The sequence below is a fragment of the Leptinotarsa decemlineata genome, unplaced genomic scaffold, assembly GCF_025532065.1.
Source record: "Leptinotarsa decemlineata unplaced genomic scaffold, Ldec_3_MD MMD2_tig00003798_RagTag_RagTag, whole genome shotgun sequence".
NCBI lineage: Eukaryota > Metazoa > Arthropoda > Insecta > Coleoptera > Chrysomelidae > Leptinotarsa > Leptinotarsa decemlineata.
The window spans coordinates 2,207,246-2,231,638 of record NW_027412596.1 but is presented as its reverse complement, the minus strand read 5'-3'; the positions used below and the strand labels follow the sequence as shown (position 1 = coordinate 2,231,638).

The following is a 24,393-nucleotide window of genomic DNA, read 5'->3' as shown; positions in this document are numbered from 1 at the left end:
TTTCAAAACTAACTCTCAGTTCTGGTGATCTTCAATTCATTCACGTATACCAGACTTCCGTTCAAACCCAATTTTCCACCAATTTTGCAAATTATGTTTTTTTCAAAATAATTTGAAATTTGGTGGGTTTTCGGAAAAATCAATGAACTAATATTTATGATGGTGAATTGTATCTTCGAATTTATCCATTCTTTGCTCTTGGATATACTGACTCTTTTCTTTTACTGATAATTTCCAATCAATATGATAAAGTGACGTACTCACATGAATAAACATGACTTCAGAGTATCCCTTTCGAGGAACATCTTCGACAACAAAGAATGTGGGACGATTTTGGTTGCTTTATCTTCAACCAGATTGTTGATGAACTTTGCTCCTTCACTTCAAAACTTATCCATATAATTTACAATTCGTTATTAACATATTGATTGTTATTAACCTATTAATTGTTATTTACAAAACTTTCTGACAAGCCAACATAATTTGGTTTTGGTACATATTCAATTTTATTTAAACATGTGAAAAAATTTCACGAATTTCGGTTGTTCTGTTCTGCTTCATATCTGTAATCAACATGAAAGAATGAACATTTTATTATTCCATACAAGTCAGCATGCCGTCTAGGTTAAAGATAAATGTGATGTAATACTATTTATTTTTATATATCTGAGTCAAATTTTCTCCTTTCTTGAGTATCCAGAAGACTATTGTACTAATTTTGAACGATACGGTCGGTTAAGGCTTTCGCGCCAAGATTTTCAATGTTACTAACTCCATTCGGGTTTGAAGGCCGTCGTAGTTTGGAACTACATCCTGGAACTGTAGTTTCAAACTACGACGGAGATAGTAACACCTTCGATACGATCTATATAAATCTCAAATTTCTTTTACAAACAGATGTATGATTGACCTTTTTTTATGACTAGTGACCTGTGCCGGCTTGGCACGGGTAGCAACGCCTCTGGCTTGGCACGGAAAGTATTACGACCAATATTCACAAAATATTGTTTTCCAAGATCATATTGGTGAGCAATTTCTTCAAAACTATAGTGAGTTAATAGGTAAATAATTGATAATTCACACTTTGATCTTTCCTTACCAATGTTCTAAATGATATCTCAAGTAATTTATCCACATTAATTTTGATTTTATTTATCCCGTGAATCATAGTTCAGTTTTATCAACAATTGCAACCCAAATTAGTATTTGTTGAGATTCACCATTATTGAGTGTAACCAATACGCCATGTGTGGTTTAAGCTCTCAGATCTTCATCTCCATGATTTGGATGAACTAATGTTTCTTCAATTTGTTATTATTCTCAGGACTGTATGCGTGCTGTCAGTAGTTGAAGGAATTTATCGTGGACATTTCTTCCGAAAGCCAAATTATTCACAATTTGAACTAAATACTTGACATCAAAAAGAGCGCCGCAGGTCACTACTGAGGAAAACTATTCAACATTGAGTTTTAGTATTCGCAAACATGGTAAAAATAGAAACAAAGTAGGATAAGTGATGGAATCGGCCGACACTTGATGAAACTCCATAACGTATTCAAATAACACTTCATTGTGACATTTCAACTACATAATATTACAAAAACGCAACACTTGTTTCGCTATTCGATAGCTTCTTCAGGCGTGTCTATATATACTAGATGTCTGAAAAAGCTATTGTATAGTGAAACATGTGTTGCATTTTTCTAAAACTGTGTTGTGAAAATCTCACAATGAAGTAGCGAACCAGCAAAATGAATAAAAAACAGTAACATTGAAAACCATCTTAATAATCACAACGACTATCGCTTACAACATCAAACCGTGCATAATTTCTAATGATATAATAATCATCGGTATCATCAAATTCTCATTAGAAAACTACATATCGAAAACAGATTGCATGTACAACTCTGGCTTGTCGTATCCCAAACTCTCCGGAAAATCGCATCCGAGTTCTGCGACGGTGACTCCAACTTCCTGAACTATATACGGATATATCTTGTCTACGTCTTGTCCGCATTTATCCTTTACCATTTCCAAAAATCTAACAGACAACGCGTAATCATTGAGACGTCTGCAAGCATGCAAAGCTGCTATGATTATTCGGGGTTCCGGAACAGAGTCGTACCCAGTTAGGTCGTTCATGGCTTGTCTGACGTCCCATCCGTCGGCATCGTCTCGTCCAAAAAGGCATTCGTATCTGGAAATACAAATGGAAAGGTCAGTTCACTGGTTAAAAAAACTCAAATAGTGTTACTAGGAACAGTATTGGTAGCTATTTTGTGCAATCTTGATTTTTTCGGTGTTGAAGGCATTGACAACTGAAGTCATCAGCATTTTCTAGGCAGTTAACGTTGAAAACTACACGAGCTATGTGGAAGCATCATAATCAAAGCTATAATCTTTGAATTCTGAGTCGAGCCCACTACCACTGTACGAACTATCCACTAAGGGTAAAGCTATTAATAATATTCTATAACACGTCCTGAGTTCCATTTCCAGTTAATATTGATCATACGTGGAAAAAAACTCCAACACGACAGAAGTTCAGTAAGGTTTTTGTGATAACCTCTTCATTCGTTTATTTCAACCCACATAAATCCCCATGGAATTAGCACCATTAGCAGTATAATATTTATTTTACAAACTCAATATACATTTAAATGAATTGGCAACTCTAAAATATCATCAGAGTATTCAATATTCAATTTGAAAATAATTCATCCTGGAGGGGAATCTTTACTCAACAACTAAAACTGAACCAACCACAAACTCAGTTCAATTTCGGGTAACAATAGTAAGAACACCCTAAATTATGACAGAGTTGTTACTATAGTCCGAATGCTGACGACTCAATTCTGCAAGAATTTTTCGAAGGCAAGTTTTTCAGTATGTTGTGTTATTAAGGGCATACGTGAGTCAGCACCCATTCGCAAGGATAGGTAACGGTTCACCTGATGGAGGCACACTTTGAAGTATATACAATCAGCACATGCACTACAAGATTTTTTAATGGTTCGAAATTGGTGCTAAACTTGATTCCATGTAAAACTGGAAGAAAGTGGTCAGGCTGCGTCGTTAATGGACGCAGGGAGTCAGTAAGAGCTCGTAGTTGTAGAAATATTGGCACAATGTTTTTTGAAAATTTGTTTATTACTTCAGTTTTTGAATTAAATGGTATCTCTCATTGAAAATAAGTTTTATTGTTATTGTTCCTACAAATTTGAAAACTCGGAAACTGTATATCACATTCGTAACACAAGAACTATGTATGGTACTGTCGAGATATATAGTTTGAATTGCACTAGTTGTGAAAATAGTCTTTTAAGTGTGTTAAAACTTATTATTCAGATTTTCTAGTTATTGAATTAGTCGCTTGTTTTTATATTATTTTGCTCAATTTATAGTTGTTATATTAAAAGAGAGACTGTCAGAAGTTATTTTGGAAGTCATTAAAATTCTGTTAGACTGAATTACAGTTTTATTGGTGATTCCTGAATGAAAAAATAACTAGAGTCTCAACATAGTGTGAAATTCGTTTGAAATAATATCATTTATAGTAGTGAACTCTCTCCTCATAATTATGAAATTCAGCACAGTGACCGCAAATAATATCAATAATACAACTACAATATTCAACGAAAGTCATTTTTTGTGGAGGAACTGAACTGAAAATCTCAATAAAGAAATATCATTAATTAAATCTGTTTTGAAAGATAACGCTTATCCAGATTCTTTCATAAATTCAACAATAAATTCAATAGAAAATAAAGAGTCAATTAAAAACCAAACGAACATACAAACAGCTTCACAAATTCAACAACATCCAACTCAACAATTACCGACTCAACATCCAACGACACCTTTTACAACTAACGTTATACCTTACATTCCAAGACTATCTGAAAAAATAAGACGAATTGGAAATAGATATGATGTTAGAACTACTTTCAGAACAAAAAATACACTGAGATCTATACTCACACATACAAAACCCAACAACACTGAAGAAAAAACAAAAAATTGTATTTATAAAATACCCTGTTCTTGTGGTAAAAGTTACATTGGTGAAACCTCAAGACCATTGAAAGTGCGTGAGAATGAACATCGAGATTATATAAAAAATAGACAATTGACAGGATCAAAATTATCAGAACACATTTTAAAATCAGACGGTGAACATCGGGTGGAATGGAATAGGACAAGAAATATTACCAATGAGCCTCATTCTAAGAGACGTAAGCTAAAAGAATCAGCGTATATTCTCATGTCTGGAGAGAATTGTATCTCGAATAGCTCCTTAGAAATAGATCGTACTTGGCTACCCATCTTGAAGAAAACTTTGGATAGTGGCGAAATGGCAACAAACTGATATCGGAGAGTACCTTGTATTACATCAAATATTTCAGTTGTCAATCAACAACATTGACATAATTTCATATTTCAAAACTTCTTTGACATCTGTCGAAGAAGTAAAGAAATAAGCTCTCAAAAAAGGAATAACTGCATATTAATTCGAATTTTTATCCATTTCTGAAGACGGAGGCAGATTTTGGCCTCCGAAACGTAAAAGATAAGTATAATTTCTTAATATTTTTTTGATAGGCAAAATTGTGAAATACGACAAATTACTGATAAATAGAAGATTTTTCTTTGTGAAAAATACTTTGATTTTTACGCAGTAACTTATCGGGGTAAACTAAAAAGTTTGCCCTTCTACACTTGTATAAAGTTCTCCATTATAATTTTTATATTTTTTCAGATTGTGGAAGGTAACCATTACCCAAAAAAAGGTCGATAAAAAACAAACAACTACAATAATATCGATTTTGGAATTGTTGATTTCTCCATTTTAGAAGAATTTATTTTATAGAAACAACTTGGTTTCTAAGTGTACTGTGTCAATCTGTTCATTTCAGGTAGTTATTGTTTATATTACTTCATATTCAACCCCAGATGAATTTTAAAAATTTTATTGAAGCTGTAGAAGCATGGAATTTGATATTCTCAGTTTTGGAAGATTCAAATTGTACATGCATAGGAAAACAATGTAACCGAATTTTGAATGAATATGATCAACAGTCAAACTTGGGAATAAGTAATATTGACTATGTTGGCAACACCCATTCGCTTCAATCGAACTTTGCGGCCTCACTACAAAATGTAATAAATTCAGTACAAACATAAATAATAGATCAATTAATTTCAAAATTATTGATTACTCTTTGAACATGGATTGGAACTTTTCAGAAAAAATATGAGGTGATCATTGCTTTAGAAAGAGTCTATAATAATTGTGAAAGGAATCTTTTTGGGAAAGATTAGCAGAAAAGCTTTGTTTTTATAATAAGTTTTATAAAATTTCAAATTCTCCCGTTATACTTAGAGAAATTTCTGAACTTGTTTATCCAGTTTGGTATAGAGTGATATATCAACCTAGAATTGATTTCGAATGCTTTTGGTGAATTTTCTAAAAATGCTTATTTATAACTTCAAACTGATGGAGAAACCAGATGACCTCAGTTCCATACAAAATTTCTTCATTAATATTGAAAGACTGTCTGTATTTGTTCAACTTCTACAAATTCCTAACATCATTTTGAGAACGTCCATTTTTTCTGAAGTTTGGAAGACTGTTGAAGTTTGTCCAATACATAAAGCACAAGATTGAATATAATCAGTAATTACAGAACTATCTGAATCCTTTACAACTTCACCAAGCTCCTGGAAACAATTTGTGTTGTCTTATCTATCGATTATCTCGATATATTTTCGTAATTTCGCCGTTTTTCATGGATATTTATGTGAATTATTAGAACTCAGACTACTTAGAGAGTAAGTCGACGTGGTGTATGGAGACTTCTCTGAAAGTAAACTTTTCTGCATAGGTTTCAATGAAATTTATTGCCAACTTTTGGAATCACATTTTAGCAGTCGCAAGCAGTATTTATATGTATTATTATAGATATGTATTTTACCACTGACGGAGGAGTCCTATAAGTATGCAATGTTTAACCTTTATTATTTTTGATATTAATTAACGATCCGTGCAACTCATTGACTCACAATAGATCAATTTTTGCTGATGATTTTAAACTATACACATTTATAAACAGTTCAGATGACTGCAGCATTGTGCAAAAGCAGTTTGATTTCGTACAAGAGCGAAATATAACAAAACAATTCACCTATTCAGGCCACTATCCTCAGCTTTCAAGGATGTCATTAAGGGATGACACCCCAGAACCCGCCTTCACGGGCTCTTGTGTCCGACCCCCTTCGTGGCTCTCGCAAGACTCCTCCGAACCTTCTGTCTTCCCTGCCATCCAACAAGCCAGAAAGAAATCACGGGTGCTTCGTTCCCCCTTTCCTCAAACTGTCTTTGTAACAGTCGCCCACGTGCGACGGAGGTCACCAGAAAAACTTATTTCGATGAATTGACAAAACTCACGATTTCAATGCTGGGGTATTAATTTGCCCATATTTTCATCCTGAGCTCCGTGACAAATATATCTGCCGAGGAATAGTGTTTATATAAACACTCTCGATCCCTCGGCTATAATTTTACATTGTATGAGACAGATGCGGCTATTAAAAAAATTCTTAATTAAAGAAATATGGCTCTTCCTGAAGTTGGAATGTATATTACCATACATAGCTTTCGCTAGGTATTACATCCGAAAGGTAAGTGATCATTAGGTGCATCAAATCATGTGCCATGTGTACATGCAATGAGCCTAGAATGACACCCTTCTATATTTGACTGGCCATGAGTTCTACCTCAGTGCGACAACTACTTTGACAATCAGAACAACCACCTCAACAGAGTAGTCTGGATAGAGCCTACAGAGTTTTGGAAAAAAATCTCAGTATTCCATCTTTTTTCCTTTCTTTTTTCAGACGATATTTGTCTCACTCGGAACGACGAAAATCGTCTTGTTCTGATGGTTGGGACGAACTATGGTAGGATATAAGCTTCCCCACAGCGAATTCAATATTCTCCGGTGTGTAGAGCAATACCGACAGCAAATGAATTGGGATTTCAAGTGCCTTCCAGCAGACCCTGCACCTGGTGAATTTCTCAGTTTCCGACTTCAGCCCCTACGAGTTCCAACTCGGTGACAAAGTTGTGATCACTTCGTTCATTGTCGAAAACTGAACAGAGTTCATCAGCCACTCTGGTTCCCTATTTTGCACCAATTTCAGCTCTCCCGTAGACGCGTACCATGCGGAGAAGAGGATTCGACCTCGTGATGACTTCAGAGTACCATTCTGTCATGTCATTCTCAAAATTCCACGACAAACCTGTTGTCGGGAGAAGTGTAATAGTGAAACAGATGATTTGGGATGTGAACTCTTAGGGCAAGTGCACACTACAGACTTTTAATCGGCCGATAGTTTAGTTGGATGCTTATTAGTATAGAATCGTAATGTGGGTCCGCAAATCTAAGCGATTCCAGTCGGCCGACTGAATAATCAGAAACAAGTTGGATAGGCTTCACAATTCTGATTCAATCACAAAGTTGGACAACTATCGGCCGAGTTCTGATCAGACTGTGTATTTATGAGAGTGCGCAGACTCACCAACTAAACAGTCGGTGCCTGCAGACTCGCCACTCTACATTCCATTATTGATATCTGATATAAAATATTATTTAGTACCTACTTTATCTTTGAATATATTTGCGTTTTCATTACATATTATTTTTTCACAATTATGTCGAATATTGCCGAATGTTCAGTAGAAAATTTAATTGCGGAAGTTGAAAAGCGACCTGCATTATATAATGAAGCATTAAAAGAATATTCCGATGTTAATATAATAGCTTTCCTCGATGTACTTTCAATACAACGCGTCAAAATATTATATACATCAACAACTCTTCAGACTTTTCAGTTTTGTTTGAGTAGTGTGCCCTCACACAACCCAACCAGACTAAACTATTGTCCACTTTACTGTACTCCAAAAAACTAGAGTAATATCGAAACGGCAAGCATATTCGTAGCAGAAACTTTATTATTCCTCGATAGTTCCGATGACCAGATCAGTGGTTGAACTTTTTTTTCAAGAAAGGCAGGAAAGGTTTATTAAATATTTGCCATACAGAGACGAAATTCCAGCAAGCCTTTGCCGAAATCAGCGAGAAAATGACTTTTCTTCAAATTGATTCAAGAACTGTTGATTTCAGCTTTAATCAATACACATTATGTATGATTTTGATAAAAACTAAGCGATTATGATAAAAATAATGGCGGTACATATAAAAAATTGAAATGAAGATTCGTTTCAAGCACTTCAAACAAATTTCACAAAATGAAGTATTGCTTCCCGATTACTTTACGTTGGAACTTTTGATTCCGGCATTTAACGAATGAGAACCAATATTCAACAAACAAATATTACATTCGTATTGGATATAGGGATAGAATGAAACCACTACTCTTTTTTTTTCATAAGCTACATTTTCTCTGAGAATGAGTTTTTTCGATGAAATACTTACTTTTTGAATTATTCGCGAAAAACTGTGCGAGTTCGTCAACTCAACTTTGATTTTTATAATGGGTTCATATAAAACTCATGAAATGTGCTATTTTGATTCATGAAGTGAATATATAAGCTCAAAATTAAATAAAAAAATACTTCGAATAACATTATTAATGGTATAATAACATCATGCATTAACTATTTTGAATAATAACTTCCTCTGGTATTATAAACCGTGATTCAAACTCTATAATTATCAAACATGCATTGCGCATCATAGGTACATGAAATTCATTTATGATTTGTTCATTAAGATATCTATTGAGAAATATTTCCATCAGAAGTTGTATAATATTTGTTATCGACTAATATAAACAAGCTAGGTAAGTGATAAGCACTATCATCAAAATAGTTATAGAATGAGGTAGCAAATAATTTTTCTCAAATGAAGGTACATTATATGATCGTATTGTCGATAAAAATCAAGTAAACAAATATTTGCCTTGATAGGTAGAATTAGAATATCTGAGGTGATTCAAATAGAATTGAAAAACATTTCTCATACTCCCGGACTGAGCACTTTTGTTGTCTCTTGATGATGTTAATTTGGTTAGCAAAATGAACCTCGAAAAGGTGTTCTGATTCTGTGGGTGTATGGGAAAAAATTGGTATTCAGATAATAACAATAATGATAATAATAATCAATATAATTTCCATAATACTCAAAATGTCCAAATGAGTATGTAAAAATGAAGTGAAAAATGAGAACTATACAATATAATAACTATTTATATAACCCACAAAGGAATGAAATCCTGATCGTGAGTATAGCCAATAATTACTGTGAAGTTAGGCATACCTTTCCATTCTCAGTATCCGACGTAAAGGCTGTCGATGTTGAAATGAAGAAGAAATTGTGAACAGTGTTGTCACAATATAAGAACATTTGTTGGAATTCCTCCTAATAAGCTGTACTTACAGAATGAATCCTCAAATTAGTTTCACGTTCGGACTTCCATTGTCTAATATGATTCTATTGGCAGTATCCAAATCATGGATCCAACTACCATCAATCTACTAGAAGAGAAATCGTCAAGACTTTAGTGGATCGTGCTTTCGAGCTCTTTAATACGAAGGAAGGTCTCGAAAAGGAACATCAAAAAATATCTTCAAACGAATAGTTACTTCAAAGTGGAAGTGGAGCAACACTTTGGCTAGAAGACAGCAAGAGCCTCGCAAGAGAAGCCGTCACAACAAGTGCTTGTCCTTCCCTTCATCATAGAATTGTTAGAAAAGATAAAAAAATTGGGTCCAAGTACAACATAAGAATCTACTTCAGATCCGGAAACACCATCCGTAGCTACTTCACCAAAACCACTCCACCAAACACGGACTACCATTCAACGAATCGTAATTACCGGATACCCTGTGACTGTGGCAAATCTCATATCTGCGAAACTAAGAGGCCGTTGCTTTGCCGAGCATAAGAAAAACACACAGCGAGGAGAAATCAGCAAATCTGGAATAGCAGAGCATGTTCGGACTCATCAACATAGCATCAAATGGCCCCAAGCTGAGATTATCTCCAGAAACACTGGCTTAAGTGGAAGTTCAAAGAAGATGCATATATGTAGTCTAATGACGCATTCAACTGAGCTAGCGTAGAGATACGCAACAATGAAAACCGTTTAATCAAACGGAAAACTTGTCAAGTTGACTTGGGTGTCACACCAATAGGTTGTTCTACTTGCGTTTACGCAGCTATTTTTATCAAGTACTCTCTTGGTTTTCCCCATTTTGTCTTCAATCGAGGACCGCCTGTCCGGTACTGACGATGCCCAATAGGCTGAAACAGCTGTCTACCGGTGGCTCTTACATTGAAATCAACATGGGAATTATCAAAAAGTACTTATCTATTCATATTTTGATTTTTATAGAATCATTTTCCGGCAGCTCGACTGCATTAACCTTTCTCGATTTAATATCATTTCTAGAAACATGTGGATTTGTTTTCCGATGGCATTTCAGGTTAGCTTCCCAAATTTCTGCTACCGCAGTTGTCGGTCGATTGGTCAAACCAGTCAAGTTGACTTGGGTGTCACACCAATAGGTAGTTCCACTTATGTTTCGCTTGTGTTTACGCAGCTATTTTTATCAAGTACTTTTCTGGTTTTTACATTTTGTCTTCAATCGAGGACTGCCTGCCCGGTACTGATGATGCCCAATAGGCAGAAACAGCTGTTTACCAGTGGCTCTTAAATTGAAATCAATATGGGAATTATCAGGAAGTACGTATCTATATATATATATATATATATATATATATATATATATATATATATATATATATATATATATATATATATATATATTTTGATTGATGCAACTAATTTTCCTTTATTTTAAGTATTTCAATATTAAATTCTACAAAAAGGATTTGAAGCTTTATATCTTCTATTAATTATCTGCGAGCGCTTTCGACAGTTGGTAGTACTGTCATCTTCTGGCACTCCTGGTTTTAGGAGTACCAGCCAACTATTTGCTAACTTGCCAAGAACTCGTTTCGAAACTTTGAGACTCTTCAGTTTCCTAACAATGGTTATGAAACTTGTAGAAATAATATGCAAACCCGTTCGAAAAACATCTCAGTTAAGTACGAAATTGTGTTAGCGATTTCTTTCTCATATTTCTTTTTCACAGATCGTGGAACACTAAACAGTTTTACAAAAGAGCAACAGGTGTTTCGATATACAATAGCGTCTTCAGGCGTGTTAAGTTATACATCTGCAAAGTAGTGTATTGAAGGTAATACGTTTGGGATATTTCAAGAATCTCAAAAGACCAAGCACAGAAAGGTAACTGAAATATCTGGCGTTGAATAAATCCAAAACAGTCTACCTAATCTCCTGAAGATTGCAACTCGGTTGGTGAAACTCGCGCCAAGGAGACTGTTGTAGTTATGATGTTTTGCGGAGCAATGTTTGTTTTGAAATAACCTTCATTGTTTTGAAAATGTATGAAAAAATATATCGATTTTTAGGGAATAATCTACCCCCTCTCTGAATAATTTTTATTCGATAATATTCGTTGAATATTTGCTTTTCACTTCAAGTTCTCTAACCTCTATATTGCATTCGATTAATTAAAGGTCGGGAAATGAATTCAAAATTTCCTATAAATTTACCAAAATATATACTGAAAATTTTCAGAATTGTAAATGGTTTTGAACAAAAATAATCATCGTTCTAATTAGATTTTAATTTTCAATATCAAAAAAATAGTTCTTTAGATATAGTACAAAATGTTGCATCAAGTATTTGAGGGACTACTCGTAATCGTTCAAATCCAATGTTCCATAAGTTTGGGAAAACCAATCATTCGCAAATCACTATTTGATATTAAACAATTCGGACGTAAGTAAAAATTAGACTGAGCGCATTCACCATTTGATTGATTTTTTTACGGTGACTCTAGCACTAGGTCGATATAAGATAATTTGCTCTGGTTGCGTTCATATAATTAATCATATACTGATGATCGTACTCTAAACCGTACTCAGAGTATTCTTAGCATACTCTGTATACTGTAAATTAATGAAAAAACATGTTGTTTTTTTCTCTTTTGTGATTTCGCTAAGTATAGCGATGATTATAATAAAATATCAATAACTTACCGAGCTATCATATCTTCTGTGTTTTCATTTTGTACAACCAGATGACTTATGCTGCGAACAGTATTATTCACCAAAATCCGGGACGCATTCACAAACAGTCTTCGTGCTGTTTTTGCTATGAAAGACATTGCAAATTAGAAAAAATTTGCGATGAATCAAGCTCAATTCGGAACTGAAAGTTTTTGTGACAATTTGTGACAGATAACTGTCAACATTTGATTGATTGTTGGAGCGTTTCAACAAATGCGTAGAAAATCTGGTGTTTCAACCGATTCGCATTTATTTTGTCGAAAACTACTGACGCGAGAAATGAGAATGACCACTTTTGTATAAATGTTGATAGATGGTGCAAGATTCGAAATTTTATCCCAAATGTAAACAACATTGAGAATTGAAGTGTCAACTTCTCACTTGAGTTGTACACAGTACCTTTGTGAATGACATGCTCAAGTTTTTTGAGCGGCCGTACAAATGGAAATAGAGAAAATGATGTAGTGGGGAATAATTGAGAAGTGTTCTATCTCCTACGAGAGCCCGTTGATGACAACTGTCAAAAAAGACTGCACGGTGCGTTTGTGTTTAGATGCGCGTCACTTGAACAGTGTGATGGAAAACGAAGACTATGAAAAACATCAATAACGTCCAATTATTGTCTAGTATAGATTTAACCTGCGCATATTGGCAGGTACCTATAAAACCGGCGATGAAGATATCCATATAAAAAAATTAAATGTTATGAACCCAAGAAACGATAAACAATCATTTATGGTGGATGTTTGACCCCATCTGCAAGAAAAAATCTATGACGCGGCTTTCTGGCCAAGGAAAACTGTTTTTGAACGTTTTGACTTCTAGAGAGGGCGACGATTTTTGAGTGAAGACAAGAATTGTGACGAGGATAGAGCAGATTCTTCTTTTTTAGACTAGATCATACAATTCCCTATCATTGTGATAACATCTTTCATATTAATATTTTCCATGTAAACATTCAGTGTTTGGATAACAAATTACTAGAAGTGGAAATTATTATCCATAGCCGTAATATTGAAATAGTCTGCATTTGCGAGCATTGGTATCAAAACAATGATATCGAATGCATCTCTTTCGAATTACAACTTAATCTCTCACTTCTACAGATCATTCCATATTCATGGTGGATCTGCCATATATGCAAGAAACAGTGCAAAAGCTAGCGAGACACCCTATATCAAAAAGCTATCTCCAGAAACTCATATAGAACTGTGTGGGGTTGATTACATAATCGGGGATTGTCATATTGCAATAATAAACGTTTATAGACCAGGATCAGAGGAATAAAGGATATTTGAAGAACATTTTTTCTCAGCATTAAATTCAGTAAGTAAAAAATTCAATTACATCATCTTAACTGGAGATTTCAATATTCATTACAATAAAATAAATACCCACGAGTTGAAGACTTTGAATAATATCTTGAAATCTTTTCAACTACTGGTAACAACAGATAAACCTACTCGTGTACACACATTGAATGGTATACTCCAGAATTAGCAGAAATTAAAAATTACTTACAAGTTCTGTACTGGTGTATGTCAGTGTCAAACTGCAATGCTATAAAAAAAGAATACTTGCTGAAAAAAAGCGAATACGGATAATTAATAACCAAAGCAAAATCTCGGTATGTCAATAATAAAATAAATTCAGCTCCAAATAAAATCAAGGAAACATGGAAAATTAAAAATGAAAATTTGATCAGAAAATGCAATAGCGAGAAGGAAATCAGTCTAAAATGTGAAGATCGCTTGATAACAGATAAAAAGGAGGTGGCCGATGCTTTTGCAATACAATTTTCGAAAATCTGCAAAAACAAAACAGATGACTATTTCGGAAAAAATCCTACTTTCAATTGTACTGCTTCCAGTAATTCTCTAAATAGTATTTTTGTCCCATATCAACTGAAACCGATGTACCTATCTGATATTATTAAATCACTGAAAAATAAAACCTGTTCAGGAATTGATAAGATATCACCAAAACTATTGAAAACTATGCTTGCTTATATTATGACGCCTTTAACAAGCTTAATCAACTTATTACTAGCTGAAGGTGAATTCCCAAATTTATTGAAAGTTTCTCTTGTGTTTTCCCTTCACAAAAAAGACGATAAACAAGTAATAGATAATTATCGCCAAATATCACTTCTAACAGAATTTTCTAAAGTCATTGAACGCTGTGTGTACAATATAGTAGTAAATTTTGTAGAGCACAATAATCTGTTAACGCAATCTCAACATGGTTTCAGAAAGAGTAAATCTATAGAATCAGCCACGTATCATTTAATGAATTTTGTTTATACTTCTTTAGACAAGGGACAATATGTAATATCACCTATATTTGATTCTCAAAGGTTTTTGACTGCCTAAACATTGCTTTCATCTTGAAAAAACTCAGTTTTCTGGGTATCAGAAGCACTGTTTTGAAATGGTTTGAATCTTATTTGACGAACAGAAGTATAATTGTTAAAATGGAACATCGATTATCAGAGAGGTGTGCTGTTTCTTTAGGCGTACCTCAAGGATCAGTACTGGGACCCTTAATTTTTCTTCTGTTTGTTAACGACCTTTCCAACCACATAACTATTGGAAAAGTTACAATGTTTGCGGACGATACCACAGTTACTGTCTGTAGAGATACTCTTGAGGAACTCCAGAGGAATATTAAAATTACTCTTCTTGAAATGGAAGTATGTTGTCAGAAAAATCGCCTTATTCTGAACAAGAATAAAACGGTTTATATAAATTTTTATATAAAGAAAAAAATTCCTGAAAATCTTTATACCAATATGAATCTTAAGTCATAGTGTCAAACTACTCGGTACTTGCCTAGACTCTGACCTCAGCTTCTCTTCTCATACAGACTTTGTAAACAGCTCAATAAAGCATAATATACAATTGTTCAAATGAAACCAATTTTAGACAGGAATGGGTTGCTGAACCTATACTATGCATTTGTATATATAGCCACTCATCAAATAATATTGCAACATGGGGACTATCAATTGAGTACAATGGTTTTTATATCTCAAAAAAGACTTATTAGACTAATATTCAATTTGGAACATAGGGAATCCTGTAGATCCACTTTTGAAGAGCACCGTATTCTACCATTCCTTTCCATATTTATCCTAAAATGCGTAACATTTGTGAAAAATAACATATTCAACATATTGGGAAGAAATAATAATAACTCTTCAAGAAAATTTATTCTTGATATACCAAAGCATAGGACAGCAATCTTCAAAAAATCAACTCTCTATAACTGTATATCAATCTACAACAAGCTGCCAAAGTTTCTTAAAGACATTAGCAGCTATGACAATTTCAAGAACAAAACAAAGAAATATCTTTTAGAAAACTGCTTCTATACTATGTAAGAATTTTTCGAGCACTGAATGTTTACAAGTGGTTTGTGTAAGCAAATATTTATGTACAGATATATGTTTATTTTAATATTTACGTTCCTTTTGTGAGGATATTTGTTGTTATGAATACTACTACTAAACCAGAGCAACGCCGTTATACGGGTTTCCGTTTTGACACGAAAAGCTGTATTTTCAAAGTTTTGCCTTGTTTGGTTTGAAACAAGCTGGTTTGAAAACACGCTGTAGCCAGTTTGTATGGATGTATGTTTGTATACCTTGTAACTCTCATGTTAAATGATTCTTCGCCAAGGAAAATTTGCAGAAACGGGTAGAGAGACGTGCACCTCGTTTTCTTCCGAGACCTTACCAGCCGTTCACCCAAGGTGAATTAGTGCTTCTTAAGGCTAACCCAACTTCGTCCGCGGTCCTTCACGAGACCAAAAAACTCATTTTGATATTCGAGTGACCCTACAAAATCAAGAAAGTTTTGAGTTCTAAGACATACGTACTAGCCCATTGCGACTCTGAGATGGAAAGACACATTTCATATTTGTCAAAAAAAAAATTCTTCCTATGTTTTCGAGCACTGTTTCCAAAAACGACAGTCTTGGACCTTTGAAAGGGGGGCAGATGTGACAATATCCTTGAGTACCAGTACCTTTGGTTGAGGCGCAGCACTGCTGGCCTTATCGAAGTGGTCATGCATAGCGCAGCTTCGAGAGAGAAGTATTCGTGGTTATTTGGAAGACATTTCTCATGTCAGGAATCACACGTTTTAAGGTAAGACCTCGTTAGTCCTTAGCTCGCACAAGTTTCTCAACTTCTGAAAGTTGTCGTTCGTATGGAGGCGACAGCTGATTAACGGAAAAACAGATTTTAAACAGACAGAAACAGATTTGGAGTTGACGGAGAACTTAATGTGACACCCGTGCTTTCTGGTGATAACGAACGCAGATATTTGCTACTCTTTACCTGCAGGTATGTTATAGACAATCATTATTAGTTTGACTGCTTGCTTGGTGGTTGGGTACTGCTAGGTATGCTAAATTTATATATCTCCTTCCAGGGTTGTCTCTTGTTGATGTACACTCTAAAATAAATTGTGATAACGTTTCCTCCGATGGTTTTTGTTGCCGACTACGTCCCAGCCGAACCTTTTTGCTTCCCCCCTGAACCCATTAGAATTTACTTTGTTACAATATTTATTCTTTCATTACAAACATTTCCTTCAACAGATAGATTCACAGGTAAATTGAATGTTACCATTGACTTCTGAAAGATGTAGACATGAATGATTATGCATCAAACAATGTGTCGTTATAATCTGTATCCAGTGTTGAATCACAGTGGGACGACTTACAATGGGCATTACACGATATACTGTAGATACTTGTTAAGCACCTGTTAAGTAACATTCACGTGTGACAGCGATTTCACAACTCTTTAGAAATGGTACTAATATAAGGCATTATAATATTTTTAGGTTTGTAGGTATTTTTTAATGAGTTTGAATTTTTTCAATTTCATATGAAACTTTGAGAAAAACTATCATTGTTGTTTTTTTTAAGCAATAGAATCCAAAACAAATATTTTTAGATTTGTTTGTCTGTTTAACTGTTCATTTGTACGCACTGATTTCAAAAACGGCTTACCCGATTTGGGAACAGTTTCATTAGTATGTTCTGGTGAGTTTCACTGAACATTTATGATTGATTTATGTATTACAATCGGTTCATAACTGAAAAAGTCATGTCAATCAAGGAATCATTACGAAATTTTGTTAAGAAAGATTTTGAAGCTTCGACTGATTACATTTATAGTTTGTTGAATTAATAACTTTTAGGTCACTTTTCGCGACTAGCTCTGAAAACGTACATATGGATAGGTTTGGCATTAGAACTAAAAACGAACGCAAGATTTGGCCATCATCAAAATTAGATATATCCGGAATTCATACTAGAACGCAAGCAATTATCTTTCCATTTGTCCTCCACATAAACCTATGCTGCATTTCGAAATAAATATTAAACATGTTGAAATAATACGGATGTCTAAACACGGATTTTGAAACTCATGTACAAAGCAACAACATATCTGCCTCGAATGGTTTAGAAGTTTCATTGATAGGGTTATGTATTGCCTGAAATCAAGTTAGAAAAAAACAATTTTTTTTTTTTTTTTTTTTTTTTTCTGATTGATTCGGCCGTTACTTGATGAAGATCCATAGTAATTTCACAAACTACACTTAAACGATTTGATCTCCACTAACTTTATTGAAAATAATCATAACATGTTTCGCTAAAACATTAGCTTTTTCAAATGATTCAATCATTTGAAAAAGCTAATGTTTTAGCGAAACATGTTATGATTATTTTCAATAAAGTTAGTGGAGATCAAATCGTTTAAGTGTAGTTTGTGAAAAAACAATTTTGTTCTTCATTCTGTATCCATCTAGTAAAGAGTGAGTTTGAGGAGTAAATTGGTAAATACTCGAGCCGAAAAGACAATAGAATATTGGCTCTGAACGTTTTGCCTATAATTGCGTCGGACATCTTCATTGGTAGTTGGCAGCAATGTGATGCGTCTTCTTAGTTGAATTTGTTGACGTGATTTACACCATACGCCACAATTACACGCATATAAATCAAGAAGCCATAGATATTTACAAATATCAATACAACTTCTATCGGAAGGAGTAAATTACATGGTATCCAGATCGCCGCCGATGCTCCAAAAAAGCTTACACTAACCAGAAAAGTCCTCCACACCATTTCACTATTTTAATATACCACTGGAACACATCACATGGCCTCATTTATTCACACATTAAAAAGTAAGACATCGTTAATCCTTAACTCGCACAAGTTTCGACTTCTGAGGGTTGTCATTCGTAGGGATGCGACAGCTGGTTAACGAAAAAACAGATTTTTTTAAGAGGACATCTGCCGCTGAAGATACCCGCCGCAGTACTTAGCGAAACGTTCGAACCCAACCTCTCCATTAGACCACGACTACCTTGCTCGGATGACCATAGTTCCAATCATAGCATTCATCTATTCAGGTTACTGATTACGTAGAATGAGTCGTCCTCCATCAAACATTGAAACAATTCACGTTGATTTTTAATTGAGAAAATGAGTGATTTGATTATTCACAAATTTTTGAGTTTCATTGGCGTTTGGTTCATTGTATTCATTTTTACAGGGCCAATGCATTAAATTTCACCAAGTTTTTTTCTCTGAAGGTAACAAATTGAAGATTCTCAAAGCTAGAATTGAAGCCTGTGACGTAAAATGAACTTAACAAAATCAATTTTTTTGTATGTTGGAACTGTAACTTTTTTCTGTACGCTCGATTCACCAACCAACTTGTCGTCCGTCATCAAAGAAACGATCTACACAAACTCTCAAACAACAACTCGACCTATTTATATATAACAAGATAAACTATAACTTCCTCTTTTACTTATAGTCATCTACTTCTCAAGTGAAAATTTACAGAAATTTTTTTTATAAATTTCCACCACTTGAGAAAAGGGAAAATTTGGTTATTGCGATGGGTTATTTGTAGGTGTTGATAGATCTCAAACCATCATCATCAACCTAAAGTTGATGATGGCTACTACCTTGCACTGACGAAACGTCAAATAGCTTGAAACCGGTCTGCAAGTGTACCCGTTCCTATAACAGAAAATCGATTGCAGTATCGCCAACAGCATATGCAGGAAATACTCCTGCACTGACACCTTCTGAATATAATCCAACCCCCTTCGTGGTATCAACTAGGGGAATAGCTGTTACCTGATAGGTGTCAATCCATTAACCTACAGTGTAGGTAAGTCGAGACTGGCCTGAACAAATAGTTTTTTTAGTTAATTTGAGCATCATTTATGTTGAAAATTATCATTTGTTTAAATGTATATACTAAATTATTGGTCAATTTGTTTAATCAATTCTTTGAAATAGTACATTCAGTTCTTCAGGGAGTGGAGTTCGAAGAGAAAATTTCTATATCTTATCCTAAAAGCTCCACAACAAATATCGTCTTGATAGTTCATACTGGAATCTCTGACTTAAAATGAATGTATTGAAACCACTTTCCTAACGTCAGAACAAAATTACGGTCTCTCGACGTGTGTTTCGCTAACCAAGTTAGCGTCCTCAGATCATTTTGATCAGTCATAATATCCTGAGGACGCTAACTTCACATTTCACATATCACACCGGTCACAGATAATGAACCAGCTCCAAGGATTTTTCAGTCTAATGAGGCATTTCATCAAATGACTTCAAGACGTCTTTTCCGAAACGCTTCCTACCTTTCCGTATTCGAAGGTTCGATAAACCTTAAAAGGATAACGAAAGTGTTAACTGCCTTTCAAGGTCTCCACTTCAACAATCCAATCTTACTTTGAGTGGAATTATTAGAGGTGAGGTCAATTAAATTTATGCTGATTTCCAATAACGATATATCAGCTTCAACCATAAGAAATGCTGAAAAAGATTCGAATATTATTAGATACTAAGAACTTGAATGAAAAGCCGAATGACTCTGAATTCACTTTATTCAACGAAATTTTTTTCCGAAATGATCGAGTTGTCATTCTAGTGAGCTTACGTTTTAGAATATTTGAAGAGTTTCACAAAACTCATCTTGAAATCACCAAAATGACACAGCTTGCCCATCGTTATGATTACTGGCATTATATTGGCATTAGATATCGAAACAACTATCCGTTCGTTTCCCGGATTATGAGATATAGTTGATTTTAGTTCCAGATTAGTGAGGAAGATTGTGACGATTCGTTCATCGCTCTGTATAACAGTTCAGTTATTGTAGCTGTAGAAATTGTAAATGGTTAGCCTTTGTCAATTGTATTTTCGTGTCTAACGTTTCGAATTCAATCTTAATATACAAAATTTATTCATAGGCATTTATGATGTGTTCACTGAACTAACAAAGTGCAATTGCACTATCCTTATTCCTTGTGAATCCGTTCTGATTTGGTGAATCAAGCTCAATTCAATATAGCTACACTGAAATATACAAGTGAAATTTATGACGTTTTCTTTTTATGTTTAAATGTACAATTTTTTCTGTATTATTCCGTAACATGAGTTTTTTAGAAATTACTAATGATGAAGACTTCGATGAAAACATAAATTTTGTTGAAAATGGTAGAAACGCAAAAATCATCGTTAATATGAAATTATTCAATTTTAACATTGCCGTTTTATGCAATTGGAAAGTTTCTCCCAAATATAGGTAATTATTCCAATGTTGTTGAAAGTACAGGTAGTAGTTATATAGAATGTTACAGAAATGATGGAAACAATTTCTCAACATTAGTTGAATATACTGTATTTTTCGTTGATACGGAATTCTACTGAAGAAGGGAGTTGAACAAATTCATCTTCCTAATCTAAGCGTAATTGAGAAACGTATCTTGAAAATGATTTATGGAAAACATTTCTCTTTTCCCATTACCTCTATTCCAGGATCTTCATCAATCATTTACTCATGAAGTATCCAATATTCAGTTGAGAAATCGAATAAGTGCCCCCTTATCCCAGAACAAACACAAGCATTACAGGAAAATCCTCAAGGCGCTTTAAGAGCGGTGCCTGTGCGAAAGTAATGATTCATATTGGATTTGAATTGCTGAAGACTAAATCCATTTGGAAAAACATTCTTAGGAAGTTTATTCCACATAAACGCCGTTCTCAAAATTGCATGGAAGAGTTCTTAAACAGTAGAGTTCTAAGTATACTGAGTCGAACATGGAACCGATGAGCAGCCACAGTCCGTCGCCTATTTCTGATATGTACCGCTCTTGGTGGAATCAAATGTGTCAAGTCACTTGAACACTCCCCGTGAAAGTATCAATAGAAGAGAGACAAATCTCCAATTTTTCTTCGATTTTCCGGACTATCAAGATTGCAAGTGATGTTTGCGTTTCCAATCAGGCGGATGGCTCTTTTCTGGATGGATACCAGCAGTTTCAGTTTATGTTTGGGGGCGGAGCTCCTTACATGAGAACAATACTCCACAGAAGGTCTAATCTGAACTTTATACATAAGCATCAGAAGTTGCTAAGGTGTGTACAGTTTTCTAGTTCGGAACAGTGTTTCAATTCTATGTATTATACAAGAAATAAACCTGACGTAACGTATGAATGCTAATGAGTGAAGAAGTCTTAGAAATTACTGATAAAAAGCATCGTATTTTAATGATAAGTTGCCGAAAGACCAAAGAGCTTTTCATTAAAAGATGGATACTTGAGAAACATTAATAATTGTTGCTCCGTTCTTCTGATCGAACTAATTAATATTTGAATATCAATATGTTGTTAATAATATAGGAATGTAGGCTTTCACGGCTGGCGTCAATGTTTTGGTTGGTTTCCGGGTTTTGTCGTGGTCTTCTTTGGTTATAACCACGGTTATAACCCGGAAATCAACCAAAATGTTGTTATCAATGTTAATTCATTCATCACTTGCTAACGTTTATAACTTTTTGTTTGTTATGTGCACCTATTTATCAATTGTTATGTGGAATCTTTCGTCTTCGAATATTTGAATGGAACCCTAACTACAAGTTTACTTCCTGAGGTCAATTTAGTTTACATCATCACCTCAGAATTTTGTTATATTGTGAAACTAGATAGTTCGTACTGGAATCGCTGGCGTGAAATGAATCTAATAAAACACGTTCCCATCACCAGAACAATATGTACATAGAAAGAATACGAGCACTTTCAGGTATAATCCTGACAGCTCCCAATTGCACACAAAAAAAATGGCGTGACTACAATTTTTTGTCCATAGACTGCCCACATTTCCCTCGAGCGAATAAAGATATGAGATTGAGAAAAGAGTTGTTAGGGAGGTGGCTAAAGCAACGGGTATTCATCATAGTGAATAAATTAATTAAAAATAGAAAATTTAGGGTGTATCTTCTATACAATTTGAATAAACTTTTGTTATTTTTATTGACAGACATTGAAAAAATTCTGAAGAAACTGAGACTGAATTACCCCGTTTCTTTCAATAATATCGCCAGATTTCCCAAAAGGGGACTGTTAAATCCTCGAAAAAGAAGGGAACAATTATAGGAGAATACTATTTCAGAATACAGCATTACTCTCTTATTAGAAGCAATCCAAGACGATATAATAACTACAAGCTCTAATTGAAAATATTTCGTATATTTCGAAAGGAACCATATCATCTTAATAATCAGAAAAAAGCTACGGTACGGTTGTGCGGCATAATTTTCTCACTTTTCTATGAATGATTCGGAGTATAAAAAATGAAAAATTTAAATTAGATATGATTTTTTGTTCGAATATTGTGAATTTTCAATTTTATAATCATGAACCACCCTTAGAATATATTTTAAATTTTTTCAATCTGATTGTTTCATTAAAATTGAGGAACAATTGTAACGTTAATAAGTAATTCAAATGTTTTCTCTGAGAATTCATAATGAGTTTTTAAGGAAAAAATTGTTTTCCGAAAACATTTCCATTTCTCGAAACGCATTCGTACTATTTAATCAATAGTAAATATTGATGTATTGAGAAACAGTATTGTTCTTTCATATTCTTAAAAAAATTGCCAATTTTAAATTTTTTCATCAAATGATGAAATCATTGTATACAAATGAATTATTGCCCAATATTTTTCTCAATAATAAAACATAGTGAGAGAAAATTTATTTTAAAATTCATAAACATTTCATTTAATGAACAAAAAAATACACGGAAAAATATTTTTATAGAATGCAAAACTCCCTTATTATTACTGAGATTTTTGGAAAAATTGTTATGCAATACCATGCATTAACAAATACGCAATAACAACATCAGTGACTTAGTTCTCAGAAATAAAATGGAATATTTCCTTGATAACTGAAATTGATTTCTTTATTTTTTCGTACCTCAAATTATAAAAGGTCAAAATATAAGTATTCTGATTTTTCAAACGATGATCTGTTGAAATACTTCCATAAGTCTTCAGTTTGAAAAATATCACGGTCTTTATGTGAATTTTCTAATTGTAAAAATTCTGTATTCAACAAAATTATAACTAATTGAATAGAACTGGCCGATACTTTTTGAAAATGAATATTAAAAAAACTAATTAATACAGTTAATTGTATGATTTTCACTATACAACACGTGGTCCGCTATACAACAGCTTCCTTAAACAGTTTATGCTTGAAGAAGCTATTGTATAGCGAAACACTTGTCGTGGTTTTTGTAAAACCCTTTATATAAAAAATCATTCAATAAACTGTATCAATTAGTTTTTTAAAATTATAACTGATAAACAATTTGCAGGATTTTCTCAACATAGTATTATTGTTCATTCATGCATCTAACTGATACCTAACTGTTTTTTTCCATTCCTGAATAGTTATATTTTGGTGTTTTTTGAAAAAGGAAGCGAATCCAGCAGCGCACTCAGGTGCGTCAATATATATTTTAAGATTATTTCCACTCATGAATTGAACTAATAAATATTGTTGATATAATTTCCGAATTTGGATTTTTTGTAAGAAATTTTTTCCACTTTGAGGTTTTTTCATATTTCGGATATTTGCAATACTTCTCGAAATATTCACTAAAAACTAAACATGGAACACGTATTTGCTCAAAGCTTTCATTTTTTTTTTCGTAGAATTTGAAATTTCTCAAAAAGTAGAAGTATCGAAAAGGAGCTTGATGCTTGATGCTTGAAAAAATATTTTGAAATGACGCGCTTTTGGATTTTTTCGATAATTTATTACTGTCTTGCGGTACTTTTTCGATAGTCTGAGAATAGGCACTAT

The 24,393-nt window shown here is 33.8% G+C and overlaps 2 protein-coding genes across 4 annotated transcripts in view; one reads left to right on the top strand and one right to left on the bottom strand.

The window, feature by feature from the left end:
* Nucleotides 1-24,393, top strand: part of nompA (no mechanoreceptor potential A) — a 91,150-nt gene that overhangs the window by 267 nt on the left and 66,490 nt on the right. For 2 of the 3 annotated variants that reach the window (XM_074178454.1, XM_074178451.1), the window contains exon 1: nucleotides 8,770-8,868. The exons of the other annotated variant lie outside the window; for it this stretch is intronic. The gene's annotated coding sequence lies outside the window, so the exon portion shown is untranslated. Of the gene's footprint in view, nucleotides 1-8,769; nucleotides 8,869-24,393 lie in introns of those variants that run through there. 3 annotated transcript variants of the gene reach the window in all.
* LOC111508607 (cytochrome c oxidase subunit 5A, mitochondrial) lies at nucleotides 1,767-12,385 on the bottom strand. The gene is made up of 2 exons (XM_023164171.2): nucleotides 12,159-12,385; nucleotides 1,767-2,200 (listed from the first exon to the last, which is right to left on the bottom strand). The coding sequence occupies exons 1-2, from the start codon at nucleotides 12,284-12,286 to the stop codon at nucleotides 1,879-1,881; spliced, it is 450 nt and encodes a 149-aa protein (XP_023019939.1). The 5' UTR covers nucleotides 12,287-12,385; the 3' UTR covers nucleotides 1,767-1,878.